The 19,603-nt window shown below is 53.0% G+C and overlaps 1 protein-coding gene across 1 annotated transcript in view; it reads left to right on the top strand.

The window, feature by feature from the left end:
* PRPF6 (pre-mRNA processing factor 6) overlaps positions 1 to 19,603 on the top strand; it is a 110,561-nt gene that overhangs the window by 7,919 nt on the left and 83,039 nt on the right. The window contains exons 5-7 of the mRNA XM_075350467.1: positions 10,087 to 10,263; positions 10,359 to 10,514; positions 10,602 to 10,696. Coding sequence (XP_075206582.1) covers positions 10,087 to 10,263; positions 10,359 to 10,514; positions 10,602 to 10,696 — 428 coding nt within the window. The remainder of the gene's footprint in view (positions 1 to 10,086; positions 10,264 to 10,358; positions 10,515 to 10,601; positions 10,697 to 19,603) is intronic.

Genomic DNA, 19,603 nt, shown 5'->3' with positions numbered 1-19,603 from the left:
CCTTACAAGAGGCCGCTGGAACCATGGGATCTTAACAGAGTACTAAAGGCTCTTCAGAAACCACCTTTCGAGCCGATGAGGGATGTCTCTCTATCACGTCTTTCGCAGAAGGTGGTCTTCCTAGTGGCAGTCACGTCACTTCGGAGAGTGTCTGAGCTAGCAGCGCTGTCATGCAAAGCCCCCTTCCTGGTGTTTCACCAGGATAAGGTGGTTCTGCGTCCGGTCCCGGATTTTCTCCCTAAGGTGGTATCTCCTTTTCATCTCAATCAGGATATCTCCTTACCTTCTTTTTGTCCTAATCCAGTTCACCAATGTGAAAAGGATTTGCACTTGTTAGATCTTGTGAGAGCACTCAGACTCTACATTTCTCGTACGGCGCCCCTGCGCCGTTCTGATGCGCTCTTTGTCCTTGTCGCTGGCCAGCGTAAAGGGTCACAGGCTTCCAAGTCAACCTTGGCTCGGTGGATCAAGGAACCGATTCTTGAAGCCTACCGTTCTTCTGGGCTTCCGGTCCCTTCAGGGCTGAAAGCCCATTCTACCAGAGCCGTGGGTGCGTCCTGGGCATTGCGGCACCAGGCTACGGCTCAGCAGGTGTGTCAGGCGGCTACCTGGTCGAGTCTGCACACTTTCACGAAACACTATCAGGTGCATACCTATGCTTCGGCTGATGCCAGCCTAGGTAGGCGAGTCCTTCAGGCGGCGGTTGCCCACCTGTAGGAAGGGGCCGTTTTACGGCTCTTTTTATTCAAGGTATTCTTTTACCCACCCAGGGACTGCTTTTGGACGTCCCAATTGTCTGGGTCTCCCAATGGAGCGACAAAGAAGAAGGGAATTTTGTTTACTTACCGTAAATTCCTTTTCTTCTAGCTCCTATTGGGAGACCCAGCACCCGCCCCTGTTCCCTTCGGGCTGTTGTTTTTTTGTGTACACATGTTGTTCATGTTGCATTGTTCTTTGGTTCATGGTTTAGTTCTCCGAACATCCTTCGGATTGAGTTTACCTTAGACCAATTTATAAGTTTCCTCCTTCCTGCTTTGGCACCAAAACTGATGGGCCCGTGATGCACGGGAGGGTGTATAGGCAGAGGGGAGGGGTTACACTTTTTAAAGTGTAATGCTTTGTGTGGCCTCCGGAGGCAGTAGCTATACACCCAATTGTCTGGGTCTCCCAATAGGAGCTAGAAGAAAAGGAATTTACGGTAAGTAAACAAAATTCCCTTCGTTTGTTGTCCACTGATCCTGTAGTAATATGTCCATCCTTGTACTCATGCTGGTCCCCTACGTTAGGTAATGTCCCATCCTCTAGTAATGTTCCTGTCCTTGTGCCCATGCTGGCCCCTTTGTAGCACTGTCGCATCATGTAGTAATGTCCCTATTGTGTTCACATACACACACAAAAAAAATTCTTCTTACCTGTCCTCCATTCCCTCGGTGCCCTCTTACCTGCTTCTTGTGGCCTGCAGACCCTGTGACGATCGTGGCCCAATGCAGGGGACCAAAAATGCCGACAGCGCTTTACTTCAGTTGAATGATTTGTGGTGCCGCGCAGAGAAGGTCTTTGCAGCTAATCCAATGGCAGCCACTGGCCAATCAGAGGACATCACCTGACCACATACACTGGCCGGCAGCTGCCACTGACATAGCTGTACAGATCGTCATGGGATCTGCAGGCCGCAAGAAGCAGCCTCAGGGGCTGCATGTGTGAGACCCCTGCTATAGCACATCACCAGAGGGGGGTGGAGAAATATATAAGGCAGTTATATTAATCCAGGATATTATATATAGAAAAGTGTTTGACAACAGCGCAGCCATCTGAGTCAACTGCTACATTGTTACACAGGGTATAACCCTACATACAATGAGGCTTACACCCCCTGAGTGGATAGAACATACGGAATGATACTTATGACAGCCATGTGCTATGTAAAAGTTGTTGTTTTTATTTTTTCTTGCCCTCTTCATCATGTGTCTCAAATTACAAATCATCACTTGCTAGAATTTACGTACAATGAGTACAGAGTACAAAGCACATCGCTTAGTCGGATCTTCCAGACCATTCCATGATGTAATATCTACACTTTTTGTCATTTGTTTTTTAATCAGGTATTTTTTATTAACCGACAATCATTTTCCATTTTGTACAAACGTATAGACCATTCCTATAGTGATATAAAAAGGTACAAACATTTTGATACAAACCCCTCCCTACTTTCTTCAAAACAGACTATGATATGAAATCTAGTTTCATTGCAAAGAAGGGAATTTTGTTTACTTACCGTAAATTCCTTTTCTTCTAGCTCCAATTGGGAGACCCAGACAATTGGGTGTATAGGCTATGCCTCCGGAGGCCGCACAAAGTATTACACTTAAAAGTGTTAAGCCCCTCCCCTTCTGCCTATACACCCCCCGTGCTCCCACGGGCTCCTCAGTTTTGGTGCAAAAGCAAGAAGGAGGAAAAGAATTAAAAACTGGTTTAAATTAACTTCAATCCGAAGGAATATCGGAGAACTGAAACCATTCAACATGAACAACATGTGTACACAAAAAAAACAGGGGCGGGCGCTGGGTCTCCCAATTGGAGCTAGAAGAAAAGGAATTTACGGTAAGTAAACAAAATTCCCTTCTTCTTTGTCGCTCCATTGGGAGACCCAGACAATTGGGACGTCCAAAAGCAGTCCCTGGGTGGGTAAAATAATACCTTGTAAGAGAGCCGTAAAACGGCCTCTTCCTACAGGTGGGCAACCGCCGCCTGAAGGACTCGTCTACCTAGGCTGGCATCCGCCGAAGCATAGGTGTGCACCTGATAGTGTTTCGTGAAAGTGTGCAGGCTCGACCAGGTAGCCGCCTGACACACCTGCTGAGCCGTAGCCTGGTGCCTCAAAGCCCAGGACGCGCCCACGGCTCTGGTAGAATGGGCCTTCAGCCCTGAGGAAACTGGAAGCCCAGCCGAACGGTAGGCTTCGAGAATTGGCTCCTTGATCCACCGAGCCAAGGTTGATTTGGAAGCCTGTGACCCTTTACGCTGGCCAGCGACAAGGACAAAGAGTGCATCCGAGCGGCGCAGGGGCGCCGTACGAGAAATGTAGAGTCTGAGTGCTCTCACCAGATCTAACAAGTGCAAATCCTTTTCACATTGGTGAACTGGATGAGGACAAAAAGAGGGTAAGGAGATATCCTGATTGAGATGAAAGGGGGATACCACCTTAGGGAGAAATTCCGGAACCGGACGCAGAACCACCTTGTCCTGGTGAAAAACCAGGAAAGGGGCTTTGCATGACAGCGCTGCTAGCTCAGACACTCTCCGAAGTGAAGTGACTGCTACTAGAAAAACCACTTTCTGCGAAAGGCGTGAGAGAGAAATATCTCTCATTGGCTCGAATGGTGGTTTCTGAAGAACCAGCAGCACCCTGTTCAGATCCCAGGGTTCTAACGGCCGCTTGTAAGGAGGAACGATGTGACAAACCCCCTGCAGGAACGTGCGTACCTGTGGAAGTCTGGCTAGGCGCTTCTTGAAAAACACAGAAAGCGCTGAGACTTGTCCCTTAAGGGAGCCGAGCGACAAACCCTTTTCCAGTCCAGATTGAAGGAAGGACAGAAAAGTGGGCAAGGCAAAAGGCCAGGGAGAAAAACCCTGAGCAGAGCACCACGACAGGAAAATTTTCCACGTCCTGTGGTAGATCTTGGCGGACGTTGGTTTCCTAGCCTGTCTCATAGTGGCAATGACGTCTTGAGATAACCCTGAAGACGCTAGGCTCCAGGACTCAATGGCCACACAGTCAGGTTGAGGGCCGCAGAATTCAGATGGAAAAACGGCCCTTGAGATAGCAAGTCTGGTCGGTCTGGTAGTGCCCACGGTTGGCCGACCGTGAGATGCCACAGATCCGGGTACCACGACCGCCTCGGCCAGTCTGGAGCGACGAGGATGACGCGGCGGCAGTCGGCCCTGATCTTGCGTAACACTCTGGGCAACAGTGCCAGCGGAGGAAACACATAAGGGAGCTGAAACTGCGACCAATCCTGAACTAAGGCGTCTGCCGCCAGAGCTCTGGGATCTTGAGACCGTGCCATGAACACCGGTACCTTGTTGTTGTGCCGGGACGCCATGAGGTCGACGTCCGGCACCCCCAGCGGCAACAGATCTCCTGAAACACGTCCGGGTGAAGGGACCATTCCCCTGCGTCCATTCCCTGGCGACTGAGAAAGTCTGCTTCCCAGTTTTCCACGCCTGGAATGTGAACTGCAGAGATGGTGGAGGCCGTGGCTTCCACCCACATCAAAATCCGCCAGACTTCCTGGAAGGCTTGCCGACTGCGTGTGCCGCCTTGGTGATTGATGTATGCCACCGCTGTGGAATTGTCCGACTGAATTCTGATCTGCTTGCCTTCCAGCCACTGCTGGAACGCCTTCAGGGCAAGATACACTGCTCGTATTTCCAGCACATTGATCTGAAGCGAGGACTCTTGCTGGGTCCACGTACCCTGAGCCCTGTGGTGGAGAAAAACCGCTCCCCACCCTGACAGACTCGCGTCCGTCGTGACCACCTCCCAGGATGGGGGTAGGAAGGATTTCCCCTTCGATAATGAAGTGGGAAGAAGCCACCACCGAAGGGAAGCTTTGGTCGCCTGAGAGAGGGAGACGTTCCTGTCGAGGGACGTCGGCTTCCTGTCCCATTTGCGTAGGATGTCCCATTGAAGTGGACGCAGGTGAAACTGCGCGAACGGAACTGCCTCCATTGCTGCCACCATCTTCCCCAGGAAGTGCATGAGGCGCCTCAAGGGGTGTGACTGGCCTTGAAGGAGAGATTGTACCCCTGTCTGTAGTGACCGCTGCTTGATCAGTGGAAGCTTCACTATCGCTGAGAGGGTATGAAACTCCATGCCAAGATATGTCAGCGATTGGGCCGGTGTCAGATTTGACTTTGGAAAATTGATGATCCACCCGAAACTCTGGAGAGTCTCCAGGGTAGCGTCGAGGCTGTGTTGGCATGCCTCTAGAGAGGGTGCCTTGATCAACAGATCGTCCAAGTACGGGATCACCGAGTGACCCTGAGAGTGGAGGACCGCTACTACAGTAGCCATCACCTTGGTGAAAACCCGTGGGGCTGTTGCTAGGCCGAACGGCAGTGCCACGAACTGCAGGTGTTCGTTTTCTATGGCGAAGCGCAAGAAGCGCTGGTGCTCTGGAGCAATCGGTACGTGGAGATATGCATCCTTGATATCGATCGATGCAAGGAAATCTCCTTGGGACATTGAGGCGATGACGGAGCGGAGGGATTCCATCCGGAACCGCCTGGTCTTTACGTGTTTGTTGAGAAGTTTCAGGTCCAGGACAGGACGGAAAGACCCGTCCTTCTTTGGGACCACAAACAAGTTGGAGTAAAAACCGTGACCCTGTTGCTGAATAGGAACAGGGACCACCACTCCTTCTGCCTTCAGAGTGCCCAGCGCCTGCAGAAGAGCCTCGGCTCGCTCGGGAGGCGGGGATGACCTGAAGAATAGAGTCGGGGGACGAGAGGTGAACTCTATCTTGTAACCGTGAGACAGAATGTCTCTCACCCAACGGTCTTTTACCCGTGGCAGCCAGGTGTCGCAAAAGCGGGAGAGCCTGCCACCGACCGAAGATGCGGAGTGGGGAGGCCGAAAGTCATGAGGAAGCCGCTTTGGTAGCGGCACCTCCGGTGGCCTTTTTAGGACGTGACTTAGACCGCCATGCATCAGAGTTCCTTTGATCTTTCTGAGGCCTTGTGGACGAGGAGAATTGGGACCTGCCCGCGCCCCGAAAGGACCGAAAACTCGACTGCCCCCTCCTCTGTTGGGGTATTTTCGGTTTGGGCTGGGATAAGGATGTATCCTTTCCCTTGGATTGTTTGATGATTTCATCCAAACGCTCGCCAAACAATCGGTTGGCAGAAATTGGCAAACTGGTTAAGCGCTTTTTGGAAACAGAATCTGCCTTCCATTCCCGTAGCCACAAGGCCCTGCGGAGTACCACCGAATTGGCGGCTGCAACCGCCGTACGGCTCGCAGAGTCCAGAACAGCATTAATAGCGTAAGACGCAAATGCCGAAGTCTGTGTGGTTATGGACGCCACCTGTGGCGCGGACGTGCGTGTGGCTGCGTCGATTTGCGCTTGACCTGCTGAGATAGCTTGCAGCGCCCATACGGCTGCGAATGCTGGGGCAAAAGAAGCGCCGATAGCTTCATAGATGGATTTCAACCAGAGCTCCATCTGCCTGTCAGTGGCATCTTTGAGTGAAGCCCCGTCTTCCACTGCAAGTATGGATCTAGCTGCCAGTCTGGAGATTGGAGGATCCACTTTGGGACACTGAGCCCAACTTTTGACCACGTCAGGGGGAAAGGGATAACGTGTATCCTTAAGGCGCTTAGAAAAACGCTTATCTGGACAAGCATGGTGATTCTGGACTGCCTCTCTGAAATCAGAGTGGTCCAGAAACATACTCGGTGTACGCTTGGGAAACCTGAAACGGAATTTCTCCTGCTGTGAAGCTGACTCCTCCACCGGAGGAGCTGAGGGAGAAATATCCAACATACGATTGATGGACGCAATAAGGTCGTTCACTATGGCGTCCCCGTCCGGAGTATCAAGATTGAGAGCGGCCTCAGGATCAGAATCCTGATCAGCTGTGTCCGCATCATCAACTAGAGATTCCCCCCGCTGAGACCCTGAACAATATGAGGATGTCAAGGGAATTGTCAAGCGAGCTCGCTTAGTCGGTCTGGGGCCGGGGTCTATGTCAGAACCCTCAGCCTGGGATCCATGAGACACCCCGGGAGGACATTGTTGGTCCAGCTGAGGTGGGCCAGGGAACAAAGAATCAACAGAGTCCCTGTGCTGAGATACCGGCCTGGACTGCAAGGCTTCTAGTATCTTAGCCATAGTCTCAGAGAGTTTTGCAAACTCTGTCCCCGTCACCTGAACAGTGTCAGCAGGTGGCTCCCCCTGGGCCCCCGTTAGCAGAGGCTCTAGCTGAGTAAGTGCCACAGGGGCCGAACAGTGCACACAATGAGGGTCAGTGGAACCTGCCGGTAGCGGGGTCATACATGCGGCGCAGGCAGCATAATAAGCCTGTGTTTTGGCACCCCTGCCTTTCGTGGGCGCCATGCTATTATCTTCCCTGAGTAACACAATAGGGTATATAGCCAGAAATCAACTGTGCACCATACAGTGTAAAATATGTATACCATAAACATATAATGTTACACTACTGCACAATGGGGCTAGCACCACAGGTGCTGCTTACCACCCGCTTAAAGCGGTTGTGAGGCCACCAGAGTCCCTGCCTGAGTCTCCCAGACTTTGTCCCCCTCTGTAGCGTCCAAGGAGCTGACAGGAATGGCTGCCGGCGTCCTGAGGAGAGGTGGGAGCCGTGGGCGTGGCTCAGTAAGAGCGGGAGCTGGTGCCTGCACTGTGCACAGTGAGGGGAGTGGAGTATGCAAAGCATGCTCCAGCCCTCAGTGCTGCTCGTTCTGTGCAGCGTCCCGCCCTTCCCCTGCCTGTCAGGGCTGTGGGCGGGAGGAAAGGAAACTAGGCCGCAAAAAGCCGGGGACTCTAGTAATAAACGCGGCCGCCGTAAAAGCGCGGCCGGCGCGAAAGTCCCCGGCGCACTACAAGTCCCAGCCGCGCCGCAGTGTTTCCCTGGCAGCGGCGGTTAGTGCGGCAGTCCCTATACATAAACACACTCAGCAGCGCTGAGTGTGTAATGGCACATATTAACCCGGTCAGCGCCACGGTCCCCGGTGCACTAGCACACCCAGCAATGCTGGAGTGTTGCTGTGCGCGGTCCCCACGGGGACACAGAGTACCTCCAAGTAGCAGGGCCATGTCCCTGAACGATACCCGGCTCCTATCCAGCAGTCTCCCAGGAGTTGTGGATGAAGCACGGTCTCAGTGCCTGGAGACCGATAGGATCCCACTTCACCAGAGCCCTGAGGGGGATGGGGAAGGAAAGCAGCATGTGGGCTCCAGCCTCCGTACCCGCAATGGATACCTCAACCTTAACTACACCGCCGACAAGAGTGGGGTGAGAAGGGAGCATGCTGGGGGCCCTATATGGGCCCACTTTTCTTCCATCCGATATAGTCAGCAGCTGCTGCTGACCAATCTGTGGAGCTGTGCGTGCGTGTCTGACCTCCTTCGCACAAAGCAAAAAACTGAGGAGCCCGTGGGAGCACGGGGGGTGTATAGGCAGAAGGGGAGGGGCTTAACACTTTTAAGTGTAATACTTTGTGCGGCCTCCGGAGGCATAGCCTATACACCCAATTGTCTGGGTCTCCCAATGGAGCGACAAAGAAAGATAACTTTAAACTGATATGAAACAAATAGTAATTTACCAACATATATATTGCCTGATAGACCTTGCTGTCAACCGAAGAGGACTGGGGACACGTACAATCCTGAGCATATGTGACAACGTAGCATCCATAGCTATTTGGATAATGTAAACTTTTAAAAACGAACCTGCTTAAATTTCGGCAAAAGTATTATATAGATACCAAAAACTTAAGGGACATCAAATTTCCCCTTACAAAATTAAGATTATAGTTACTAATCACCATCAGGGAGGCATGTATGTTCTCAGGGGATTCTACTCCATAGGACTTCGTTGGTGTCCAGCCATGACAGGGTTTCAGTTGTAGATTCAAAAACATGTATTTCCCGTTTGCTGTCATATGCAGTTTGGCAGGGTAAAGCATGGTGTACGGCACTTGAAGGAGTCTCAGCCTTTTTTAATTTCAAGAAATTTTGAACGGCATTTCTGTACATTTTAGCAGAAAAGTCCGGGTATATGGAGACTGTGTCCGGCTATATAAAGATCTTTCATGTCACCTTTGTCAAGATGGTGTCTATGTCTCAAAAGTGCAGCAGTCGTTTGAGAACTGGTCACGGTGGGGCGCCTGCGGGGAGCGGTCACGGTGGGGCGCCTGCGGGGAGCGGTCACGGTGGGGCGCCTGCGGGGAGCGGTCACGGTGGGGCGCCTGCGGGGAGCGGTCACGGTGGGGCGCCTGCGGGGAGGGTCACGGTGGGGCGCCTGCGGGGAGCGGTCACGGTGGGGCGCCTGCGGGGAGCGGTCACGGTGGGGCGCCTGCGGGGAGCGGTCACGGTGGTGCTCTGTGAGCTCTTTCAATTGTAAAGAACGGAGAGAGTGATTCTTTTCCCATAGTGCTATTCATAACAGTTTACAGGATCTTTTCCCTCCGCTTCTTCAAATACTCCCCCAGCTTTAGTTTGTTCCTGTGCAGCCTGTTTTTTCATCTGCCTTTTCATATTTATTAGGGTTTTGGGTTATCCGTGATATTTTGTCCTCAGTATAGCCAATTCTCCCTTCCAGCTCCTTCATTTTTCATGTGCTCTTTGGAAGTCCTCTTTAATGAGACGAGTGTCCTCTTATAAGCCCCCTATATGCTCAGTGAGTGAGGCTACTGTTTTATTGGACACAGTTACAGCAGTGAATTTGGCAATTATGGTCAGTTCTGCAGATGAGGCTACGGATATCAAGACGCCCGCACTTGCATCCATTGTTGTTTCATCCCCCATCTCATGAAATACTTGCGGAACCGTCCGTCGCTTTATCTCGGGGAGGAGTATTATGCACTGGTGCCATCTTGGAGTGGGATCTTACCGTGGTTGCTGCTCCTTCTCTCCCATCTTTCTACTGCGGGTCATATTTCTTTGGGCCACAAACACTCTCAGTGCATGGCACAAGTACAGGGTATTGCAGACAGCTGCTTTAAGTTCTCCAATCGCAAGGTTTTATGCAGGTATCACAGGATTCTTTAGGCTATGAAGCAGGAGCTAAGTACTCTGCGTCCTCCTCACATGCCTGCTAGGCCATGCCCTGGGGGTCTCCTTTGTAAATGGGGTCCTAGAGTGCATGGTCTGGTCCTTGCTCCTTTGCTTTTGGGACTGATGAAGATTGCACTGGTCTGTTAGCCAGTCCCTTAGAAAGTGAATGGTGTAGCAATAACTAATATGCACTACCACTCCATTCACACTGGGGACTTAGATCCCTCCAGTTGTCTTCTCTCTGCACAGAATTACCCGTGCTAACATTTTTTTCCATCTCCAGAGGAAACTGGCTGAAGTGACGGAGGAGGAGTGGTTGAGCATCCCAGAGGTCGGAGATGCCCGCAACAAGCGCCAGAGAAATCCTCGCCATGAGAAGCTGACTCCTGTCCCTGACAGCTTCTTCGCCAAACACTTACAAACCGGAGAGAATCACACATCTGTCGATCCGCGACAGACAGTAAGTGCGTTGTCTTTTTGCTGACTGTTTCCACTATTTAACTGCAACGACCTTGAGCTTATATGTATGTAAATATTTTGTTTCCGTTACTTTAGCAATTTGGAGGATTGAATACACCATTCCCTGGAGGGCTCAACACCCCATACCCAGGGGGAATGACCCCTGGTCTGATGACACCTGGATCTGGAGATCTAGACATGAGGAAGATTGGTCAGGCCAGAAACACTCTGATGGACATGAGGCTGAGCCAGGTGAGGGGGAGGGGGAGATAACGTCTTTATAACCCATGTGTAATATTAGCACATGTTTTTAGTGCATTTTAATTTTTCTGCTTCTAGGTTTCAGACTCTGTGAGTGGTCAGACGGTGGTGGATCCTAAAGGTTACCTGACTGACCTGAACTCCATGATTCCAACACACGGGGGAGATATCAAGTAAGTGTGGTAATTCTAGTATGACAAACTTTATTTAATTCATTGTTTTACATTTGAGGTTAATCACTTTTCTTTTGTCGCTCCATTGGGAGACCCAGACAATTGGGTGTATAGCTTCTGCCTCCGGAGGCCACACAAAGTATTACACTTTAAAAAGTGTAACCCCTCCCCTCTGCCTATACACCCTCCCGTGCATCACGGGCCCATCAGTTTTTATGCTTTGTGTTGAAGGAGGCACACATCCACGCAAGCTCCACATTTTAGTCAGCAGCAGCTGCTGACTTTATCGGATGGAAGAAAAGAGGGCCCCTAACAGGGCCCCCGGCATGCTCCCTTCTCACCCCACTCGGGTTGGCGGTGTTGTTAAGGTTGAGGTACCCATTGCGGGTACAGAGGCTGGAGCCCACATGCCGTTATCCTTCCCCATCCCTTAGGGGCTCTGGGAGAAGTGGGATCCTAACCGGTCACCATGCACTGGGACCGGGGCTCCCTCCGCAGCCCCTGGGGGAATCTGCTGGACAGGAGACCGGGTATCTTCAGGGACAGGCCCTGCTACTATAAGGTACTCTGTGTCCCCTTGGGGACGGCGCATAGAGCGCCTGTGTAATGGACGCTGCAGCAGCTGCTGGGTGTGTTTGTGCGCCGGGACTACCGCGCTGACCGCGCTTGTTTGCCGGCCGCGCTTATAACTTTAGTCCCCGGCTTTTGCGGCCTAGTACCGCATACTCCCGCCCCCGGGCCTGCCAGTCAGGGGTAAGGGCGGGACGCTGCACTGGACGTCAGCGGTGAGGGCTGGAGCATACTTAGTATCCTCCTCCCGCCTCACTGAGCACCGTGGGGCACCAGATTCCCGCACTTTCTGAGGCACGCCCACGGCTCCCTCCTCCTCTCTGAACGCTGGCAGCCATTGCTATCAGAGATTCTGCTGGTGGAGAACTTCAGACGAGCTCCACAGCGCTGGGAGGCCCAGGCAGGGAATCTGGTGGACACACAACCGCTGAGGGCGGTCGGTAAGCCGCACCGTTTACTAGGTGCTGGCCCCCCTGGGTGCCGAAGTGTATATATATATCCTTATATTGTATACATTTACTCTGTTCGGCCGCATTATTCGCTTTTGGCTATATACCCTCACTGATTGCTAAGAGGAGACAACAGCATGTCGTCCGCAAAAAGCAAGGGTGCCAAGGCACAGGCTTATTTCTTTGTCGCTCCATAGGGAGACCCAGACAATTGGGTGTATAGCTTCTGCCTCCGGAGGCCACACAAAGTATTACACTTAAAAGTGTAAAGCCCCTCCCCTTCTGCCTATACACCCCCCGTGCATCACGGGCTCCTCAGTTTTCATGCTTTGTGCGAAGGAGGCTGACATCCACGCATAGCTCCACATCTTAGTCAGCAGCAGCTGCTGACTATGTCGGATGGAAGAAAAGAGGGCCCATAACAGGGCCCCCAGCATGCTCCCTTCTCACCCCACTCTTGTCGGCGGTGTTGTTAAGGTTGAGGTATCCATTGCGGGTACGGAGGCTGGAGCCCACATGCTGTTTTCCTTCCCCATCCCTTTAGGGCTCTGGGTGAAGTGGGATCCTAATCGGTCTCCAGGCACTGAGACCGTGCTCCATCCACAGCCCCTGGGGACTCTGCTGGACAAGGAGCCGAGTATCGTCAGGGACAAGGCCCTGCTACTTTGAGGTACTCTGTGTCCCCGTGGGGACCGCGCACAGAAACACTGCAGCATTGCTGGGTGTGTTAGTGCGCCAGGGACCGCAGCGCTGACCGCGCTTGTGCCATCACACACTGCAGCGTGGCTGGGTGTGTTAGTTTACTGGGGACTATCGCGCTGACCGCGCGCTGCCATTTCACACTGCAGCGCGGCTGGGAGTGTTAGTGCGCCGGGGACTACCGCGCTGACCGCGCTTATACGCCGGCCGCGCTTATAACTTTAGTCCCCGGCTTTTGCGGCCTAGTCTCACTTTTTCCCGCCCCCAGGCCTGCCAGTCAGGGGAAGGGCGGGACGCTGCACAGGACGTCAGCGCTGGGGGCTGGAGCATACTTTGCATCCTCCACCCCCCTCACTGAGCACAGTGGGACACCAGATTCCCGCACTTTCTAGGGCACGCCCACGGCCCCCTCCTCTCCACAGGACGCCGGCAGCCATTCCTGTCAGCTCTTCTGACGCTGGAGAGGGGAGACAAGCTCTGGGAGACCCAGGCAGGGATTCTGGTGATCACACAACCGCTTTGAGCGGGCGGTAAGCAGCACCTGAGGTGCTGGCCCCACTAGTGCAGAAGTGTACATATAGATTTATATGCTTATAGGCTATACTTTACACTGTATGGTCGCACTGTTGATTTTTGGCTATATACCCTCCTGGATTGCTCAGAGGAGACAACAGCATGTCGTCCGCAAAAAGCAAGGGTGCCAAAGCACAGGCTTACTATGCTGCCTGTGCCGCATGTACGGCTATACTACCGGCAGGTTCCACCGACCCTCATTGTGTGCAATGCTCGGCCCCTGTGGCACTTTCTCAGCCGGAGCCTCTGCTAAGGGTGGCCCAGGGGGAACCACCTGTTAACACTGTCCAGGTGACGGGGACGGAGTTTGCAGTTTTTACTGATAGACTTTCTGAGACTATGGCTAGGATACTAGAAGCCTTGCAGTCCAGACCGGTATCTCAGACCATGGGCACTGTTGAATCATTGCACCCTGGTCCCCCTCAGTTGGAACAACAATGTGCTCCCGGGGTGTCTCACAGATCCCAGGGTGAGGTTTCTGACACGGACCGCAGCCCCAGACCGCCTAAGCGAGCTCGCTGGGAAATTCCCTCGACATCATCACATTGTTCAGGGTCTCAGCGGGAGGACTCTCTGTATGATGAAGCGGAGGTAGCAGATCAGGATTCTGATCCTGACGCCGCTCTCAACCTTGATACTCCTGATGGGGACGCCATAGTGAATGATCTTATCGCGTCCATCAATCAAATGTTGGATATTTCTTTGTCGCTCCATTGGGAGACCCAGACAATTGGGTGTATAGCTATTGCCTCTGGAGGCCACACAAAGTATTACACTTAAAAGTGTAAGGCCCCTCCCCTTCTGGCTATACACCCCCAGTGGGATCACTGGCTCACCAGTTTTGTGCTTTGTGCGAAGGAGGCAACACATCCACGCATAGCTCCACTTTTTAGTCAGCAGCAGCTGCTGACTATGTCGGATGGAAGAAAAGAGGACACATATAGTGTCCCCAGCATGCTCCCTTCTCACCCCACTGTATGTCGGAGGTGTTTGTAAGGTTGAGGTACCCATTGCGGGTACGGCGGCAGGAGCCCACATGCTGATTCCTTCCCCATCCCTTTTTACAGGGCTCTGGGTGAAGTGGGATTTACCGGTCTCCAGGCACTGAGACCGTGCTCCATCTACAGCCCCTGGAGAAGATGCTGGATGGAGCGGAGTACATCAGGGACATGGCCCTGCTTCCTCAAGGTACTCTGTGTCCCCGTGCATTTGGCGCTCACACCGCAGCATGCTGGGTGTTGTAGTGCGCCGGGGGACATCAGCGCTGCGGCGCCTGTGCCATGGCCTCATTCAGCTTTGCTGAAGCAGGCTCACTTATGGGAATTGGTCGCGCCGGCCGCTGGGACTGCGGCGCGGCTGGCACTTGTAGTGCGCCGGGGACTTCAGCGCGGCCTGCGCTTTTACGGCGGCCGCGCTGATAACTAGAGTCCCCGGCTTTTGCGGCCTGCTTCCGTTCGTTCCCGCCCCCAGACCTGCCAGTCAGGAGAGGGGCGGGACGCTGGCCACTTCCAGGAATCGGTCGCGCCGGCCGCTGGCAGCGGCGCGGCTGGCACTTGTGGTGCGCCGGGGACTTCAGCGCGGCCCGCGCTTTTACGGCGGCCGCGCTGATAACTAGAGTCCCCGGCTTTTGCGGCCTGCTTCCGTTCGTTCCCGCCCCCAGACCTGCCAGTCAGGAGAGGGGCGGGACGCTGGCCACTTCTATGAATTGGTCGCGCCGGCCGCTGGAACTGCGGCGCGGCTGGCACTTGTGGTGCGCCGGGGACTTCAGCGCGGCCCGCGCTTTTACGGCGGCCGCGCTGTTAACTCGAGTCCCCGGCTTCTGGGCCTAGTCTCCCTTCGTTACCGCCCACAGCCCTGACAGTCAGGGTAGGGGAGTGACGCTGCATAGAGCAGAGCTGAGAGCTGGAGTATGTTTTGCATACTCCACCCCTCTCACTGTGTGCACTGTGAATCCGGATTCCCGCACTTTCTCAGGCACGCCCACGGCTTCCTTCTCTACAAGGACACCGGCAGCCATTAGTGTCAGTTTCTGTAAGATACAGAGACAAGTGTGGAAGACCCTGGCATTCTGATAGTCACACAATCGCTGTAACAGGCGTTAAGCAGCACCTGTGGTGCTAACCCCACTAGTGCAGAAGTGCACTTATAGATATGCTTGTACTATATACATTGCACTGTTTGGTCGCACGTTGTATATACCCTCCTGGATTATGCGGAGGAGTTATCAGCATATTCTCTGTGTAAAACAAAGGTGCAGAACCACATGTTTTTCTATACAGCTGGTACAGCATGTACGGCTATACGGCCGGCAGGTACATAGACTCCCATTGTATGCACTAATGGCCAGGGGATGAGGACGGTGTCTGCAGTATTTACTGACAGTTTTTCTGAGACTATGGCTATGATACTAGAAGCCTAGCAGTCCGGACATGTCTCTCACAATATGGGCACTGTTGAATCATTGATCCATGGCCCCCCTCAGTGTGAATAACTAACAGCTCCGGGAATGTCACACGCATCCCAGAGTCACGGCTCTGCACGGACGTCAGTCCCAGACAGCCTAAGTGGGCTCGCTATGAGCGGCCTCGGTTTCATCAGGGTCCTAGCAGAAGGACTCGCTGTGTAATGAGGCGGAAGTAGCGGCTCAGGATTCTGATCCTGAGACCGCTCTCAATCTGGATACACCTGATTGTGACGCCATAGTAAATAATCTTATAGCGTCCATCTATAGAATGTGGGTTATTTCTCACAGCTCCTCCAGTGGAGGAGTCAGCTTCACGTATTTTTCTGGACCACTCTGCCTTCAGAGAGGCAGTCCAGGAACACCACGCTTATCCAGATATGCGCTTCTCCAAACGGCTTAGGATACACGTTATCCCTGTCCCCTGACTTGGTCAAGGACTGGACCCAATGTCCCGAGCGGCATCCTCCAATCTCCAGGCTTGTAGCTAGATCCATAGTTGCAGTGGGAGATGGAACTGCAAACTCAAAGATGCCACTGACAGACAGATGGATCTCTGGTCGAAAGCCATCTATGAGGCTGTCGGCGCACCGTTGGCTCCGGCATTCTCTCCCTTGGGGCACTCCAAGCTATTTCAGCTTGTCTTACACAGATTGACACGGTTACACGTACATCTGTGCCGCAGGTGGCATCCTTAACCTCTCAAATGTCTGCATTTGTTTCTTACGCGATTCAGGTTGTCCTGGACTCTGCGAACCGTGCGGCGGTAGCCTCCGCTACTCCGTGTTTTTAAGCAGAGCCTGGTCTGCTCGTTAAGTGAATGGAAGGCAGATTCTGCTTCCAAAAAAGGTTGCCTAACCAGTTGCCTTTTTCTGCTGACCGACTGTTTGGTGAGCGTTGGATGTAACCATCAAACAGTCCAGGGGTAAGGATTCATCCTTTCCTCAGCCCGGACACAACAAACCCCAACAGAGCAAGAGGCAGTCGGGGTTTTCGGCCTTTTCGAGGCTCGGGCAGGTCCCATTTTTCCTCGTCCAATGTGGACTCAAAAGGATCAGAGGAGCTAAGATTCTTAGCGGGCTCAGTCTCGCCCAAAAAAGCGACAGTCTGAAAACCCGCTTCCAAGGCGGCTTCCTCATGACTTGCGGCCTCGGTCGGTAGCAGGCTCTCCCGCCTTGGCGATATTTAGCTACCATTGAGTGTGAGACATTCTGTCTCACGGGTACAGGATAGAGCTCACTTCTCGTCCTCCAACTCGATTCTTCAGAATTTCTCCACCTCCCGGCCGGGCCGCTGCTCTTCTGCAAACAGGGTGCACTCTATAGGCAGAAAGAGTGATGACCCCCGTTCCTCTTCAGGAACAAGGTCACGGTTTTTACCCCAAATTCTTTGCGGTACCTATAACAACGGGCCGTTCCGTCCCGTTCTGGATCTAAAAATGCTCAGCAAGCTCGTGGACACCAGGCGGTTCCGGATGGAATCCCTCCGCCATGTCATCGCCTCAAGGTCCCAAGGATATTTCCTAGCATCATTAGGCATCAAGGATGCTTATCCACATGTGCCGATTGATCCAGAGCACTAGCGTTTCTACGCTTCGTTATAGGAGACGAACACCCTCTGTTCGTAGCTCTACCTTCCGGCTAGCGACAGTCCAACTGGTCTTCGCCAAGGTCAGGGCAGCAGTAGTCACAGTCCTGCACTCTCAGGGTCACTCTGTGGTCCCGTATTTAGACGATCTACTTGTCAAGGCACTCTCTTAGGAAACATGCCAACACTGCCCGAACGTTGCGCTGGAGACTCTCTAGAGTTTTGGGTGGATCATCAACTTTTTAAAGTCAGATCCGACCCCGACCCTATCGATAACATATCTAGGCATAGAGTTTCTTACTCTCTCAGCGATAGTGAAGCTGCCGCTAGACAAACAGCATTCACTACGGGCTGCAAGCTCTTCTTTAAGAACCAGTCGCACACATTGAGACGCCTCATGCACTTCCTACGTAAGATGGTAGCAATGGAGGCAGTTCCTTTCGCGCAGTTTTACTGCGTCCACTACAATGGGACATTCTCCGCCAATGGGACGAGGAGTCGACGTCCCTCAACAGAGTCGTCGTTCTTTCTCAGGCGGCCAAGGAATCTCTACGGTGGTGGCTTCTTCTCACCTCTTGGTCAAAAAGAAGGTCCTTCCTATCCCCGTCCTGGGCGATAGTTACGACAGACGCGAGTCTATCAGGGTGGGGAGCAGTTTTTCTCCACTACAGCGCTCAGGGTACGTGGACTCAGCAAGAGTCCACTCTTCAGATCAATGTTCTTGACCACAGAGCAGTGTATCTTGCCCTACAATCCTTCCAACAGCGGCTGGAAAGCAAGCATATCCGACTTCAGTCGGACAGCTCCACAGCGGTGGCATACATCAACCACCAAGGAAGAACGCGCAACCGGCAAGCCTTCCAGGAAGTCCGGCAGGTTCTGATGTGGGTGGAAGACACGGCATCCACCATATCCACAATTCACATCCCAAGTGTGGAAACTAGGAAGCTGACTTCCTAAGTCGCTGAGGTGTGGCCGAAAGAGTATGGTCTCCTCACCCGGACGGGTTTCAGGAGATCTGGCGCCGCTGACAGAGGCCGGACGTCGATCTAATGGCGTCACGGCACAACAACAATGTGCCAGCTTCATGGCACGGTTTCACAATCATCGAGCTCTGGCGGCAAACGTCTTAGTTCAGCATTGGTCGCAGTTCCAGCTACCTTAGGTGCCACCTCTGGCATTGTTGCCCAGAGTACTGCGCTAGATCAAGACCGACTGCGGCCGCGCCATCCTCGTCGCTACAAATTGGCCGAGGATGTTGTGGTACTCGGTTCTGTGGTGCCTCACGGTAGGCTAACCGGGGGCACTACCAGACCAATCAGACTGGCTGTCTCAAGGGCCATTCTTCCATTTGAATTCTACGGCCCTCAACCGGATGGTGTGGCATTGAGTCCTGGAACCTAGTGTCGTCAGGATTACCTCAGGACGTGGTTGCCACCATGAGACAGGCTAGCATACCAACGTCCGCCAAGATTGACCACAGGACGTGGAAGATGTTCTTATCTCGGTGCTCGGCGCAGGGTGTTTCTCCCTGGCCGGTTGCATCGTCTATGTTTCCTTCCTTCCTGCAATCTAGGTAGGAAAATGGGTTGTCGCTCAGTTCCCTTTAGGGACAAGTCTCAGCGCTATCTGTATTTTTTCAGAAACGACGACTTCCTCAGGTACGCACGTTCCTACGGGGAGTTTGTCTTCTCAGCACTCCGTACAAGCGGCCGTTAGAGCCCTGAGATCTGAACAAGGTTCTAATTGCTCTCCAGATGCCGCCTTTCGAGCCTTTGAAGGATGTCTCCCTTCCCGTTTTTCACGGGAAGTGGCCTTCTAGTAACGGTCTCGTCTCTTAGGAGAGTTTCCGAGCTAGCAACGCTCTCATACAAACTCCCTTCCTGGTCCTTCACCAGGACAGGGTAGTTCTGCGTCCGGTTCCGGAATTTCTCCCTAAGGTGGTATCCCATTTTCATATCAATCAGGATATCACCTCACCTTCTTTGTGTCCTCGTCCAGTCCATCAATTTCAGAAAGATTTGCATCTGTTGGTTCTGGTGAGAGCACTCAGGTTCTACTTCCCGCATGGCGCTCCTGCGCCACCCGGATGCACTCTTTGTCCTTGTCGCTGGTCGGCGTAAACAGTCGCAAGCTTCCAGATCCACCCTTGCTCGGGGGCTCGAGGAACCAATTCTTGAAACCTACAGTTCTACTGGGCTTCTGGTTCTCTCAAGGCCGAAGGCCCATTCTACCAGAGCCGTGGGTGCATCCTGGGCATTACGGCACCAGGCTACGGCTCAGCAGGTGTGTCAGGCACCCACCTGGTCGAGTCTACTTACTTTTACCAAGCATTATCAGATGCATACCTACGCTTCGGCAGACGCCAGCCTAGGTAGATAAGTCATTCAGGCGGCGGTTGGCCACCTGTAGGAGAGGGCCGTTTGACGGCCCTATCATGAGGTATTCTTTTACCCACCCAGGGATTGCTTTTGGACATCCCAATTGTCTGGGTCTCCCAATGGAGCGACAAAGAAGAAGGGAATTTTGTTTACTTACCGTAAATTCCTTTTCTTCTAGCTCCAATTG

The sequence above is a fragment of the Anomaloglossus baeobatrachus genome, chromosome 5 (assembly GCF_048569485.1).
Source record: "Anomaloglossus baeobatrachus isolate aAnoBae1 chromosome 5, aAnoBae1.hap1, whole genome shotgun sequence".
In the NCBI taxonomy this organism is placed as follows: domain Eukaryota; kingdom Metazoa; phylum Chordata; class Amphibia; order Anura; family Aromobatidae; genus Anomaloglossus; species Anomaloglossus baeobatrachus.
Note: the sequence above shows the minus strand (reverse complement) of the source record. Positions and strands in the feature narration are given on the sequence as shown.